At 39.6% G+C, this 15,869-nt stretch overlaps 1 protein-coding gene across 3 annotated transcripts in view; it reads left to right on the top strand.

The window, feature by feature from the left end:
• Positions 1–15,869, top strand: part of WAPL (WAPL cohesin release factor) — a 326,703-nt gene that overhangs the window by 22,668 nt on the left and 288,166 nt on the right. For all 3 annotated transcript variants that reach the window (XM_053692042.1, XM_053692040.1, XM_053692041.1), the window contains one exon: positions 806–1,876. In XM_053692042.1, coding sequence (XP_053548017.1) covers positions 806–1,876 — 1,071 coding nt within the window. The remainder of the gene's footprint in view (positions 1–805; positions 1,877–15,869) is intronic.

Below are 15,869 nucleotides of genomic sequence, written 5' to 3'. Positions count from 1 at the left end.
TGGTGAACTCCATGCCCAAGAGGGTTAAAGGTTGCCACTGGAGTCCTCTTCCACTCCATGACGACATCACGGAGCTGGTGGATGTTAGTGACCTTGCACTCTGACTCTCAGTTGTCTGTTTTTCTACTTTTTTTTTTTTTTTTTTAAATATCTGCTTCGGACCCAATCATCCCTTACCATCTCATACATAGATAATTATTGCTATCGCAGCACAATGCATGGATAATCATTTCTAAAGCCAAACAAATGCTTTTAAGTATAATTTTCCTACTAAGGTAGCACAAAAAAAACGTAATTGAGTCATTTTATTTTGCCTGCTTTTTTTAAAGGGATGTAATGGCCAAAATTTAATTTTGTGATTTAGACAGACATACAATTAAAAAAAAACAAAAACCTGATTTTCATCTATTAAATTTGCTCAGTTTTCATGGTATTCTTTGATGAAGCGATACCTAGGTAGGTGTCTGGAGTGCTGCGGAATCTGTTGGCGCTCTACAAATAACCGATAATAATAATAATAATAATAATAATAATAATACATGACATGAAATACTGCTGCCATATTGTGCTCTTGTAAATGGTTAATATTACAAAACTGCTGCCATATAGTGCTCCAGAAATGGGCCGACTCCTATGCCAGCGTCACTGCTTTTCAACAAAAGATACCAAGAAAAAGAAAATTTGATTAATTAGAAAGTTGAATCCGAATAATGAAAAACTTTTTGTGTTTCATGTCCCTTTTAATTAACACTGCAAATTGTGCATTAATGGCTAATAAATACAACTTTTTTTTTTTTTCGTTTAGGTATCATGCCCAGTTTTAAGGATGACAAAAATAGTTGTTCTGTTCCAAAGAAAGTCGATGACGACAAGAAACCTGTTGAAACTTTGATTTCTAGTTTTGTTACAAAGGCTGATAACGACACCAAGAAAACGGTGGATTCAATAATTTCTTGTTTTACCACCGATGCTAGTCCGTATGACGATTGGGATTTTGCCGTTGGAAAAAGATCTGACTCTCTGTTACAGGAGCATCCAAAAGAGATGCTGAATTCGGTAATGTTTGATTGGGATGTACCAGAAAACTCTAAAACATCAGACTATGAGTTAAATTTCGATGGAAACAATGTTTTTGAAATAAAATTTGATAGTTTGGAAGATAAGGATCAAATGGGCAACACTGAAGAGGAATTGAGTGAGGATGTTCTACAAAGTGGTGTTAAGCTCGGCAATTGTAGGACATATTGTAGGTCTAACAAGACAAAGCAATCACAGGGGTCCTCAAATTTTGACATGCTGTTAGATGGATCTAGTAATTCAGGAGGCAAACTGAATGCTTCCGATAAAGAAAAAGTGAACCCTTTTAACACCGGTTTGAATAGTGGGACCAGAACAACTGGACGGACTAGAGACTATACAGTTTTGCATCCATCTTGTTTATCTGTTTGTAATGTTACAATACAGGATAGCCTGGATCGTAGCATTGATGAGTTTACAACCACCCCAACACCGGATCTAGGAGAAGCAGGACGTCTCCGAAAGAAAGCAGATATTGCAACGACAAAAACAACCACCAGGTTTCGTCCAGGCAACACCAAATCTAAGAAAGATGCTAAGTTGGAATTTTTTGGGTTTGAGGACCAGGATGAAGGTTGTAGTGACGAAGGAGGCTCAAAATATGGTCAGTCCAACTATAGGATAAAATATTTTGGGTTTGATGAGTTGAGTGAAAGTGATGAAGATGAAGATGAGTGGCATGTAAAAGAAAGGAAGAGTAAGAAGAAAGCCAAAAGTGCAGTTGTCCCTTCTGCATCTGTTCCACTAAACTCAGGTGTCGGTGATCATTTACAGGACTCGCACTCCACTAATAATATGGGTAAGCTATTGTATCTTTACTTTTACTAAGCTTTTGTCTTTAAGTGCTATTCCTGATCATTAATCCTTGTCACAAATAGGGTATTCTGTCCTTCCATCTCCTTGTTAACTTCTGTATATGTATTTGGACAATCTAAACCTGTCCATTGACACGCAAGACATGCTTACATTTTCACTTCCCAAACCTGCTGCATCTGGAACTTAGAAGTTAAATGTTACGTGGCATTTTATTCTCAAGTAACATCTGTCTTGTCTTCTTGTTTTGCCGTAATCCAAAACCTATATTGTATTTTGACAAATCTCTATGTACATAGCATTTTTGTTAAATGAATATGAGAAACCTTCATAATAAAAATGTTTGTAGCTTAGTAAAATTATTTTCTTTATATAGAGTATAGACCAATAGGTTTGTAGACTTACATCACAGGTTAACACATTTTATTTGTAACTGAAGAACCCGCAGTAACACTGTAAAAAAAAAAAAAAATATAATCTTTTTGTGATTTAGACAGAAGAGATCATTTAAAAAAAAAAGTTTTCAGTTTACTTCCTTCGTTCTCATGTCATTCTTTGTTAAAGCGATACATAGCTAACAAACATATTTCTGTAGTACATGCCAAATAACACTGCTGCCACCTTCTGTTCTTACAAATGTATGTTATGAAACTGCTGCCATGTATTGTTCCACGTGCACACTCCTACATATTCCTACCTGTTTCTTAAAGGACCAGTCAACACATTAGATTTGCATACTCAAAAAATGCAAGATAACAATACAATGCAATAGCACTTAGTCTGAACTTCAAATGAGTAGTAGATTCTTTTATAACAAATTTCAAAGTTATGTATATTTCCACTCCCCTTGTACCATGTGATAGCAATCAGCCAATCACAAATGCATATACGTATAGTCTGTGAATTCTTGCACATGCTCAGTAGGATCTGGTGACTCAAAAAGTGTAAATATAAAAGACTGTGCACATTTTTTTAATGGAAGTAAATTGGAAAGTTGTTTAAAATTACATGATGTATCTGAATTGTGAACATTTAATTTAACCTGAGTGTCCCTTTAACATAGGATATGAAGTGAACAAATAGAAGACATTTTTTTTTATTAACACTCTACCTAAGAGAGAAATGTTTGGGGTGTTATGCCCCTTTAACAAAGGATATAACATTATATGAAACATAGGATCCAGTTAGAAAATTGAGACGATAGCTACCCATTTTAGGCACTAGACAGATTGTTGTAAATTTAATTGTGTAGAATAATCGGAAACTTCTCCAAATGAAAAAAAGCTGGCATTACAAGAACAATATGGGTTGGCTGTGCTCTATGAATAAGAGACTTTCACAATAAAAAAATTTCTGATATTGGTGCTCAGAACTAAAAAACAATTCTAAGTATTTAGTTGAGGTCCTCAGTGATTAGTATCCTTTTAACGTCTTACACACTGCTGCGTAAAACATGATCCTGCACAGAGCAGTGTGAGAGAGGTCCGATTTTATAGCTCTGGTATCTGCTGAAGCTAATTTACTACTGTGGTGACTGGTGCAGCTAACAGCAAGAGAGGCAGACATAATTGCTCGATTTTAGCTTACTTTGGGCTCTATCTCCCTGGTCTCGTCAGACCAGGTAGATTGACAGCTCCTGCCTACATGTGATGGGCAGGGGGCAGGATTGTATGCAAGCGCAAAATAGTGCTCATGTGCAATCTTAAATTCCGGCAGCGCATTGCTGCCCGCCAGAGGAGAGCTGGGGCCCACAGGGGCGAATATGTACACCCTTGTCTGCCCTGGCTTGATAAATTGAACCCTTTGTGTAAGTGTGGTGATCTCAATTAAAGCGAGTCTCTGATTTATTATTTTTTTGTTTAAAAAGATTGATAATCCCTTTTATTATCTATTCCCCAGTTTTGCACAATCAGCACTGTTATATTAAACGGACACTGTACACTACATTTATCTTTGCATAAATGTTTTGTATATGGTCCATTTTTATTTAGCCCATCTGGGAGTGTTTTTGTAACAATGTATATTTTCTTCTTAAACGGGGAGAGTCCACCGCTGCATTCATTACTTTTGGTAATTTAGAACTTGGCCACCCGGAGGAGTCAGACACCCCAGCCAAAGGCTTAACTATCTCCCTCACTTCCCTCATACCCCAGTCATTCTTTGCCTTTCGTCACAGGAGGTCGGTAGAGAAGTGTCGGAAGATTATGGAGGGTAGTACTCTTTGGAATGGGACTGGAGTTTTAAGTATAAGTTTTTAAGTTTTATTTTACAGGTAAATTTGTATTTATTTTAACTAGATAGTAAATAGTTAGAGACACTGAACCCAAATTATTTCTTTCATGATTCAGATAGAGCATGACATTTTAAGCCACTTTCTAATTTATTCCTATTAATTTTTCTTCGTTCTCTTGCTATCTTTATTTTAAAAAGAAGACATCTAAGCTTTTTTTTTTTATTCAGAACTCTGGACAGCACTTTTTTATTGGAGGATGAGTTTATCCACCAATCAGCAAGAACAACCCAGGTTGATCACCAAAAATGGGCCGGCATCTAAACTTACTTTCTTGCATTTCAAATAAAGATACCAAGAGAATGAAGAACATTTGATAATAGGAGTAAATTAGAAAGTTGCTTAAAATTTCATGCTCTATCTGAATCACGAAAGAAAAAATTTGGGTACAGTGTCCCTTTAATAACTGTTTATTAACTAGTCTACCTAGTTAAAATAAATACAAACTTTCCTGTAAAATAAAAATAAACCCTAAGCTAGCTACAATGTAACTATTAGTTATATTGTAGCTAGCTTAGGGTTTATTTTATAGGTAAGTATTTAGTTTTAAATAGAAATTATTTAGTTAATGATAGTAATTTTTAATTAGATTTATTTTAATTATATTAAAGTTAGGGGTGTTAGGGTTAGACTTAGGGTTAGGTTTAGGGGTTAATAACTTTAGTATAGTGGCGGCTGTGACGGGGCGGCAGATTATGGGTTAATAATATTTAACTAGTGTTTACGATGCGGGAGTGCAGCGGTTTAGGGGTTATGTTTTATAGTGGTGGCGTTGTCCGGAGCGTCAGATTAGGGGTTAATATTTTTATTATAGTGTTTGTGATGCAGGAGGGCCTCGGTTTAGGGGTTAATAGGTAGTTTTATGGGTGTTAGTGTACTTTTTAACACTTTAGTTATGAGTTTTATGCTACAGATTTGTAACGTAAACTCATAACTACTGACTATAGATGGCTGTACGAATCTTGACGGTATAGGCTGTACCGCTCACTTTTTGGCCTCCCAGGCAAAACTCGTAATACCGGCACTATGGGAGTCCCATTGAAAAGGACTTTTGGAAAGTTGTGGTAGTTATGTTTCGTTACGGCCAAAAAAGTGTGCGGTACAGCTATACCTACAAGACTCGTAATATCAGCGGTAGTGAAAAAGCAGCGTTATGAGTCTTTTTCACTCATAACGCAAAACTCATAATCTAGCCGAATGTTAAACAACTTTCTAATTTACTCCTTTTTATCAATTTTTCTTTGTCTGATTGCTATCTTTATTTGAAAAGCAGGAATCTAAATTTAGGAGCTGGGCCATTTTTGTTTCAGCACCTGGGTTGCGCTTGCTGATTGGTGGCCTATTGTAGCCACCAATCAGCATGGGCTATCCAGGGTGCTGAACCAAAAATGGTCCGGCTCCTTAGCTTAAATTCCTGCTTTTTCAAATAAAGATAGCAAGAGAACAAAGGAAAAGTGATAATAGGAGTCAATTAGACAGCTGCTTAAAATTGCATGCTCTATCTGAATCCTGAAAGAAAAAAATTGGGGTTTAGTATCCCTTTTAAGACTGACAACCTAAAACCACCTGCTTGCTTTAGCCAGAGGAGAGCTGTGATTGTTGTCTGTGGTAGGGCAATTGCAACAGAACACAATGTCGCTACAGATTCCACGCTCAAAGCAGAATCTACACGTGGATGTCCTGGTCACAGACTCCTTATGTGCGCTGCTATCATAGATGCACAGGTGAGCCTGTACTCGTCTTGTGTACTGTAGCATCCCTTCATAAAAGGAAGTTGTGCCATTGAGACTGTCATGAGAGGGAATCAAGGGCTAATCTAAAGCTTTTCAAAAACAAGGTTTAAATAGTCTTGGAGCAGTTGCTCAATGTGTTCCCAGGTTTTGTTAAAGTGATTGTAAAGTTGAATGACTTAAAGGCCAGTATTTAAAAATACTTTTCAAAACATGGGCACTTTAAGACATTAAACTTACCTTTTTGTTACTGATAACTTACTGCCAATCCTCTGCCCGCATCTCCTTCAGTATTAAGCAGATCAATGACTAATCCGGCTTCTCCAGTTGTTGTGTGCCCCCTTTGGCGTCCAGCTATTGAGGCACGCAACGATTGGAGGAAGCTGGATCATCATTGATCTGCTAAATACTGAAGGAGATAAATACTGGCCTTTAAGTCCTTCAACTTTACAATCACTTTAAGCCCCAGTTCAACAATTACAAAAATCAAATTCTATCATGCTAATATGGAAGGCGTAAAAACATGGTAAATGATTTTTAATTTATTATTTTAAATAGAACATCATAATCGCTATCTTCTTTTCTCCAACATAGGTGTGTCCGGTCCACGGCGTCATCCTTACTTGTGGGATATTCTCTCCCCCAACAGGAAATGGCAAAGAGCCCAGCAAAGCTGGTCACATGATCCCTCCTAGGCTCCGCCTTCCCCAGTCATTCTCTTTGCCGTTGTACAGGCAACATCTCCACGGAGATGGCTTAGAGTTTTTTGGTGTTTAACTGTAGTTTTTATTATTCAATCAAGAGTTTGTTATTTTAAAATAGTGCTGGTATGTACTATTTACTCTGAAACAGAAAGGTGATGAAGATTTCTGTTTGTAAGAGGAAAATGATTTTAGCAACCGTTACTAAAATCGATGGCTGTTTCCACACAGGACTGTTGAGAGGAATTAACTTCAGTTGGGGGAAACAGTGAGCAGACTTTTGCTGCTTGAGGTATGACACATTTCTAACAAGACGATGTAATGCTGGAAGCTGTCATTTTCCCTATGAGATCCGGTAAGCCATTTTTATTACATAAGAAAAAAAGGGCTTCACAAGGGCTTTTAAGACTGTAGACATTTTCTGGGCTAAAACGATTGATATATAAGCATATTTTAATACTTCATAGCTTTGAGGAATTATTTTATTCTTGGGAATTATGTAAAATAACCGGCAGGCACTGTATTGGACACCTTATTCTCTAGGGGCTTTCCCTAATCATAGGCAGAGCCTCATTTTCGCGCCTCTATTGCGCACTTGTTTTTGGGAAGCATGACATGCAGATGCATGTGTGAGGAGCTCTGATACATAGAAAAGACTTTCTGAAGGCGTCATTTGGTATCGTATTCCCCTTTGGGCTTGGTTGGGTCTCAGCAAAGCAGATACCAGGGACTGTAAAGGGGTTAAATATAAAAACGGCTCCGGTTCCGTTATTTTAAGAGTTAAAGCTTTCAAATTTGGTGTGCAATACTTTTAAGGCTTTAAGACACTGTGGTGAAATTTTGGTGAATTTTGAACAATTCCTTCATACTTTTTCACATTTGCAGTAATAAAGTGTGTTCAGTTTAAAATTTAAAGTGACAGTAACGGTTTTATTTTAAAAACGTTTTTTGTACTTTGTTATCAAGTTTATGCCTGTTTAACATGTCTGAACTACTAGATAGACTGTGTTCTGAATGTGGGGAAGCCAGGGTTCCTTCTCATTTAAATAAATGTGATTTATGTGACACTGAAAATGATGCCCAAGATGATTCCTCAAGTGAGGGGAGTAAGCATGGTACCTGCATCATCCCCTCCTTCGTCTACACCAGTCTTGCCCACACAGGAGGCCCCTAGTACATCTAGTGCGCCAATACTCCTTACTATGCAACAATTAACGGCTGTAATGGATAATTCTATCAAAAACATTTTAGCCAAAATGCCCACTTATCAGCGAAAGCGCGACTGCTCTGTTTTAGAAAATACTGAAGAGCATGAGGACGCTGATGATATTGGTTCTGAAGTGCCCCTACACCAATCTGAGGGGGCCAGGGAGGTTTTGTCTGAGGGAGAAATTTCAGATTCAGGGAAAATTTCTCAACAAGCTGAACCTGATGTAATTACATTCAAATTTAAATTGGAACATCTCCGCGCCCTGCTTAAGGAGGTGTTATCTACTCTGGATGATTGTGAGAATTTGGTCATTTCAGAGAAATTATGTAAAATGGACAAGTTCCTAGAGGTCCCCGGGGCCCCCCGAAGCTTTTCCTATACCCAAGCGGGTGGCGGACATTGTAAACAAAGAATGGGAAAGGCCCGGCATACCTTTCGTCCCTCCCCCTATATTTAAGAAATTGTTTCCTATGGTCGACCCCAGAAAGGACTTATGGCAGACAGTCCCCAAGGTCGAGGGGGCGGTTTCTACTCTAAACAAACGCACCACTATACCCATAGAAGATAGTTGTGCTTTCAAAGATCCTATGGATAAAAAATTAGAGGGTTTGCTTAAAAAGATGTTTGTTCAGCAAGGTTACCTTCTACAACCAATTTCATGCATTGTTCCTGTCACTACAGCAGCGTGTTTCTGGTTCGATGAACTAGAAAAGGCGCTCAATAAAGATTCTTCTTATGAGGAGATTTTGGACAGAATTCATGCTCTCAAATTGGCTAACTCTTTCACCCTAGACGCCACTTTGCAATTGGCTAGATTAGCGGCGAAAAATTCTGGGTTTGCTATTGTGGCGCGCAGAGCGCTTTGGCTAAAATCTTGGTCAGCGGATGCGTCTTCCAAGAACAAATTGCTTAACATTCCTTTCAAGGGGAAAACGCTGTTTGGCCCTGACTTGAAAGAGATTATCTCTGATATCACTGGGGGCAAGGGCCACGCCCTTCCTCAGGATAGGTCTTTCAAGGCCAAAAATAAACCTAATTTTCGTCCCTTTCGCAGAAACGGACCAGCCCCAAGTGCTACGTCCTCTAAGCAAGAGGGTAATACTTCTCAAGCCAAGCCAGCCTGCAGGCCAATGCAAGGCTGGAACAAAGGTAAGCAGGCCAAGAAACCTGCCACTGCTACCAAGACAGCATGAGATGTTGGCCCCCGATCCGGGACCGGATCTGGTGGGGGGCAGACTCTCTCTCTTCGCTCAGGCTTGGGCAAGAGATGTTCTGGATCCTTGGGCACTAGAAATAGTCTCCCAAGGTTATCTTCTGGAATTCAAGGGGCTTCCCCCGAGGGGGAGGTTCCACAGGTCTCAATTGTCTTCAGACCACATAAAAAAACAGGCATTCTTACATTGTGTAGAAGACCTGTTAAAAATGGGAGTGATTCATCCTGTTCCATTAGGAGAACAAGGGATGGGGTTCTACTCCAATCTGTTCGTAGTTCCCAAAAAAGAGGGAACATTCAGACCAATCTTAGATCTCAAGATCCTAAACAAGTTTCTCAAGGTTCCATCGTTCAAAATGGAAACCATTCAAACAATTCTTCCTTCCATCCAGGAAGGTCAATTCATGACCACGGTGGATTTAAAGGATGCGTATCTACATATTCCTATCCACAAGGAACATCATCGGTTCCTAAGGTTCGCATTTCTGGACAAGCATTACCAGTTTGTGGCACTTCCGTTCGGATTAGCCACTGCTCCAATAATTTTCACAAAGGTGCTAGGGTCCCTTCTAGCGGTGCTAAGACCAAGGGGCATTGCAGTAGTACCTTACTTGGACGACATTCTGATTCAAGCGTCGTCCCTTCCACAAGCAAAGGCTCACACGGGACATTGTCCTGGCCTTTCTCAGATCTCACGGGTGGAAAGTGAACGTAGAAAAAAGTTCTCTATCTCCGTCAACAAGGGTTCCCTTCTTGGGAACAATAATAGACTCCTTAGAAATGAGGATTTTTCTGACAGAGGCCAGAAAATCAAAACTTCTAAACTCTTGTCAAATACTTCATTCTGTTCCTCTTCCTTCCATAGCGCAGTGCATGGAAGTAATAGGTTTGATGGTAGCGGCAATGGACATAGTTCCTTTTGCGCGAATTCATCTAAGACCATTACAACTGTGCATGCTCAGTCAGTGGAATGGGGATTATACAGACTTGTCTCCGACGATACAAGTAGATCAGAGGACCAGAGATTCACTCCGTTGGTGGCTGTCCCTGGACAACCTGTCACAGGGGATGAGCTTCCGCAGACCAGAGTTGGGTCATTGTCACGACCGACGCCAGTCTGGTGGGCTGGGGCGCGGTCTGGGGACCCCTGAAAGCTCAGGGTCTTTGGTCTCGGGAAGAATCTCTTCTCCCGATAAATATTCTGGAACTGAGAGCGATATTCAATGCTCTCAAGGCTTGGCCTCAGCTAGCAAAGGCCAAATTCATACGGTTTCAATCAGACAACATGACGACTGTTGCGTACATCAACCATCAGGGGGGAACAAGGAGTTCCCTGGCGATGGAAGAAGTGACCAAAATCATTCAATGGGCGGAGACTCACTCCTGCCACTTGTCTGCAATCCACATCCCAGGAGTGGAAAATTGGGAAGCGGATTTTCTGAGTCATCAGACATTTCATCCGGGGGAGTGGGAACTCCATCCGGAAATCTTTGCCCAAATTACTCAGTTGTGGGGCATTCCAGACATGGATCTGATGGCCTCTCGTCAGAACTTCAAGGTTCCTTGCTACGGGTCCAGATCCAGGGATCCCAAGGCGACTCTAGTAGATGCACTAGTAGCACCTTGGACCTTCAAACTAGCTTATGTATTCCCGCCGTTTCCTCTCATCCCCAGGCTGGTAGCCAGGATCAATCAGGAGAGGGCATCAGTGATCTTGATAGCTCCTGCGTGGCCACGCAGGACTTGGTATGCAGACCTGGTGAATGTCATCGGCTCCACCATGGAAGCTACCTTTGAGACGGGACCTTCTTGTTCAAGGTCCGTTCGAACATCCGAATCTGGTCTCACTCCAACTGACTGCTTGGAGATTGAACGCTTGATCTTATCAAAGCGAGGGTTCTCAGATTCTGTCATTGATACTCCTTGTTCAGGCCAGAAAGCCTGTAACTAGAAAAATCTACCACAAAATATGGAAAAAATATATCTGTTGGTGTGAATCTAAAGGATTCCCTTGGGACAAGATAAAAATTCCTAAGATTCTATCCTTTCTTCAAGAAGGTTTGGAGAAAGGATTATCTGCAAGTTCCTTGAAGGGACAGATTTCTGCCTTGTCTGTGTTACTTCACAAAAAGCTGGCAGCTGTGCCAGATGTTCAAGCCTTTGTTCAGGCTCTGGTTAGAATCAAGCCTGTTTACAAACCTTTGACTCCTCCTTGGAGTCTCAATTTAGTTCTTTCAGTTCAGGGGGTTCCGTTTGAACCCTTACATTCCGTTGATATTAAGTTATTATCTTGGAAAGTTTTGTTTTTGGTTGCAATTTCTTCTGCTAGAAGAGTTTCTGAATTATCTGCTCTGCAGTGTTCTCCTCCTTATCTGGTGTTCCATGCAGATAAGGTGGTTTTGCGTACTAAACCTGGTTTTCTTCCGAAAGTTGTTTCTAACAAAAACATTAACCAGGAGATAGTCGTGCCTTCTTTGTGTCCGAATCCAGTTTCAAAGAAGGAACGTTTGTTGCACAATTTGGACGTAGTTCGTGCTCTAAAATTCTATTTAGATGCTACAAAGGATTTTAGACAAACATCTTCCTTGTTTGTTGTTTATTCTGGTAAAAGGAGAGGTCAAAAAGCAACTTCTACCTCTCTCTCTTTTGGCTTAAAAGCATCATCAGATTGGCTTACGAGACTGCCGGACGGCAGCCTCCTGAAAGAATCACAGCTCATTCCACTAGGGCTGTGGCTTCCACATGGGCCTTCAAGAACGAGGCTTCTGTTGATCAGATATGTAAGGCAGCGACTTGGTCTTCACTGCACACTTTTACTAAATTTTACAAATTTGATACTTTTGCTTCTTCTGAGGCTATTTTTGGGAGAAAGGTTTTGCAAGCCGTGGTGCCTTCCATCTAGGTGACCTGATTTGCTCCCTCCCTTCATCCGTGTCCTAAAGCTTTGGTATTGGTTCCCACAAGTAAGGATGACGCCGTGGACCGGACACACCTATGTTGGAGAAAACAGAATTTATGTTTACCTGATAAATTACTTTCTCCAACGGTGTGTCCGGTCCACGGCCCCGCCCTGGTTTTTTAATCAGGTCTGATAATTTATTTTCTTTAACTACAGTCACCACGGTATCATATGATTTCTCCTATGCAAATTTTCCTCCTTTACGTCGGTCGAATGACTGGGGAAGGCGGAGCCTAGGAGGGATCATGTGACCAGCTTTGCTGGGCTCTTTGCCAATTTCCTGTTGGGGAAGAGAATATCCCACAAGTAAGGATGACGCCGTGGACCGGACACACCGTTGGAGAAAGTAATTTATCAGGTAAACATAAATTCTGTTTTTCACCTGTTACAGAAAAGGTTAAATGGTTAATGTACATAGCAATTTTATAGAAGTATTCAGATCCCTTTTTTTTTTTTTTTAAATGTTTTATTTGGACCCCTATAAGTTTATTTATTGTAGAATTTTTATGTGCGATGAGCTTTTTGTGTCCAAGGTAATCAGTGGTTTAGATTGTTTTAAATAATGTGTTATCTATGCTGGGCTAATTTGACCAGCCCTCTTTCATGAGGCTATTGTGTGTTATGTTATCTTTAGTGCTGGGATTGCAACTGGAGCCTATGTTTGAGTGACAAAACGGAAGAAATAAATAGAAGTATACACAAGTATTTTAAAAAGATCTATACTGCTGACAATATTAATTATGAAGACAAATTAGAATTTTGGGATAAAATTAGACTACCAGTGATAGATAAAGGATTAGAAGAATTAAACAAACCAGTAATACAAGAAGAAATTAAAAAAGCAATAGATAGAACAGCAACAAATAAATCACCATGCCCTGACCAGTTACCAATAGAACTATATAAACTAGTAAGCGAAGAAATAACCCCTACATTGGAAAGACTTTCAACACGATACTTATAAAGAACGAAAATGCACTCTAAATGTTTTACAGCATCATTAATCTCATTAATCTCATTAGTAGCATTAGGAGCATTCGCGTCTAGCTGGAATCAATCAGTAGAGGCTTCAAAAAAGTTTCGGCCTTGTGGATAGAGCGACGCTATCAGTCGCCTGGAAAGAATCGCATATTAAGTTGATGAACAAAGCTTATATTACGCCAGCAATGAAAGCAAAATGGGATAAATCAGGAATTAATAAATGTAGTAGGCCATTGGCAGACTTAGATCATTGTATGTGCAGCTGCCCAAAAATTAATACATTTTGGTGCAAAGTTAATTATTGGCTAAATAAAATTAATCAAGAAGATATTGTTAGAGGATTTTGTTTTTATGTATAAAACACCCGGATATCAGGTCAATTTCAAATTTGTAAATACAGTTATATTGATTGGGAGATCATTAATTCTGAAGCAATGGAAAGCTAAAAAAGCCCTATCCTGACAGAATGTATCAATAAGATTAAACAACAATTGATAGTGGAACAATATGATATGTCGGTTAAATCAGAAACACAGGTTAAACGTTTTATTAGCAAATGGAAAAAGTTCATTCAGGCATTATCCGAAGAGGAACAAATTTGAATACTTTATCCTCTAAGAGAATCAGAAGTAATAACTAATGCAATTTCAAAATAAGAATTCCCTAACTTAATATAAACTATAGGACTTAGAGGAATGCAAACACAAGAGTCAAGGGAGGGGAGCGAGAGAGAGAGGTGTATTTTTTTTTTTTTTTCCCCTCTCTCTCTTCTTTTTTTTTTTTGTTTTATTGTTTTTTCTTTTAAGGTATGGTTGAAACTGGGGAATCCAAGCAATCCAGAACATAGATTAGCTAATTAAGGGAAGTAATATAAGAATATATGCAAGTGATATATACAGTATTAAGCCAATAAAAATAACAAGCCTAAGTTAAAATGTGTGAGGTAAGAAATGTTTCAGCAGACAGCCCTGCGAGGCGCATTATTCTCCTTGTTTATATGGTATGATAATATGTATATTGTGTATGGTTTTACTGCCAGGCAGATTGCCTACAGTGGACTTAGTGCTGTATTTTATTTCTGTTTTTCCTTTTGATTTTCCTGTTTGTACTGGTTGTATTGGAATCAAATAAAAAGATTAAAAAAAAAAAGATTTTTAATGTATTATTTTAAATAGAACATCATAATCACTATCTTCTTTTTCACTTGTCACAGAAAAGGTTAAATGGTTAATGTACGGAGACCCGGTGATAACGTTGCTTTCTCCAACATTGGTGTGTCCGGTCCACGGCGTCATACTTACTTGTGGGAAATCTCTTCCCCAACAGGAAATGGCAAAGAGTTCCAGCAAAGCTGGCCATATAGTCCCTCCTAGGCTCCGCCCACCCCAGTCATTCTCTTTGCCGTTGCACAGGCAACATCTCCACGGAGATGGTTAAGAGTATGTGGTGTTTAGTTTTTGGTTGCTATTTCTTCTGCTAGAAGAGTTTCTGAGTTATCTGCTCTGCAGTGTACTCCGCCCTATCTGGTGTTCCATTCAGATAAGGTTGTTTTGCGTACTAAGCCTGGTTTTCTTCCAAAGGTTGTTTCCAACAAAAATATTAACCAGGAGATAGTTGTACCTTCTTTGTGTCCGAATCCAGTTTCAAAGAAGGAACGTTTGCTACACAATTTAGATGTAGTCCGTGCTCTAAAATTCTATTTAGAAGCTACATCTTCTCTGTTTGTCGTCTATTCTGGTAAAAGGAGAGGTCAAAAAGCAACTTCTACCTCTCTTTCCTTTTGGCTTAAAAGCATCATCCGATTGGCTTATGAGACTGCCGGACGGCAGCCTCCTGAAAGAATCGCAGCTCACTCCACTAGGGCTGTGGCTTCCACATGGGCCTTCAAGAACGAGGCTTCTGTTGATCAGATATGTAAGGCAGCGACTTTGTCTTCACTGCACACTTTTGCCAAATTTTACAAATTTGATACTTTTGCTTCTTCAGAGACTATTTTTGGGAGAAAGGTTTTGCAAGCCGTGGTGCCTTCCGTTTAGGTAACCTGATTTGCTCCCTCCCTTCATCCGTGTCCTAAAGCTTTGGTATTGGTTCCCACAAGTAAGGATGACGCCGTGGACCGGACACACCAATGTTGGAGAAAACAGAATTTATGCTTACCTGATAAATTACTTTCTCCAACGGTGTGTCCGGTCCACGGCCCGCCCTGGTTTTTTAATCAGGTTTGATGAATTATTTTCTCTAACTACAGTCACCACGGCACCCTATGGTTTCTCCTATTTTTCCTCCTGTCCGTCGGTCGAATGACTGGGGTGGGCGGAGCCTAGGAGGGACTATATGGCCAGCTTTGCTGGGACTCTTTGCCATTTCCTGTTGGGGGAAGAGATATTCCCACAAGTAAGGATGACGCCGTGGACCGGACACACCGTTGGAGAAAGTAATTTATCAGGTAAGCATAAATTCTGTTTTTATTTTCCCGCTCCCCGTAGTGTTTTGCATTGGGACACTGGTGCACATTTTTTGTACAATAAGAGCGTTCCCTTATGCTTGTGTATAAACATGACTGTTTACTCTCGGGCAGAAATAAGAATTAGCAATGAAAGATTTTGAGATTTATCATTGTTACACTTCTATCCTGGACAGTGAACTACTTAAAAAAGTAAATTCATATTTTAGTTAAAGGAATATCTGATATGTCTTGTCGGGCATCATTCTCTCCAGTCGGAGCCTCAGAAATGTGCTTTCTTTTGTATACTGCCTAACGTGTATTTTAGTTATTGATTTATTAATAGCATTTTGTCATTAACAGCCATTAGAAAGACTACCCATTTAAAGGGACAGTCTACTTATTTATTTTTATATAAGCTAGATAACTCCTTTTACTACCCATTCCCCAGC

This window comes from Bombina bombina, chromosome 9 (genome assembly GCF_027579735.1).
Source record: "Bombina bombina isolate aBomBom1 chromosome 9, aBomBom1.pri, whole genome shotgun sequence".
In the NCBI taxonomy this organism is placed as follows: domain Eukaryota; kingdom Metazoa; phylum Chordata; class Amphibia; order Anura; family Bombinatoridae; genus Bombina; species Bombina bombina.
This window is presented reverse-complemented; position numbering and strand designations above follow the sequence as displayed.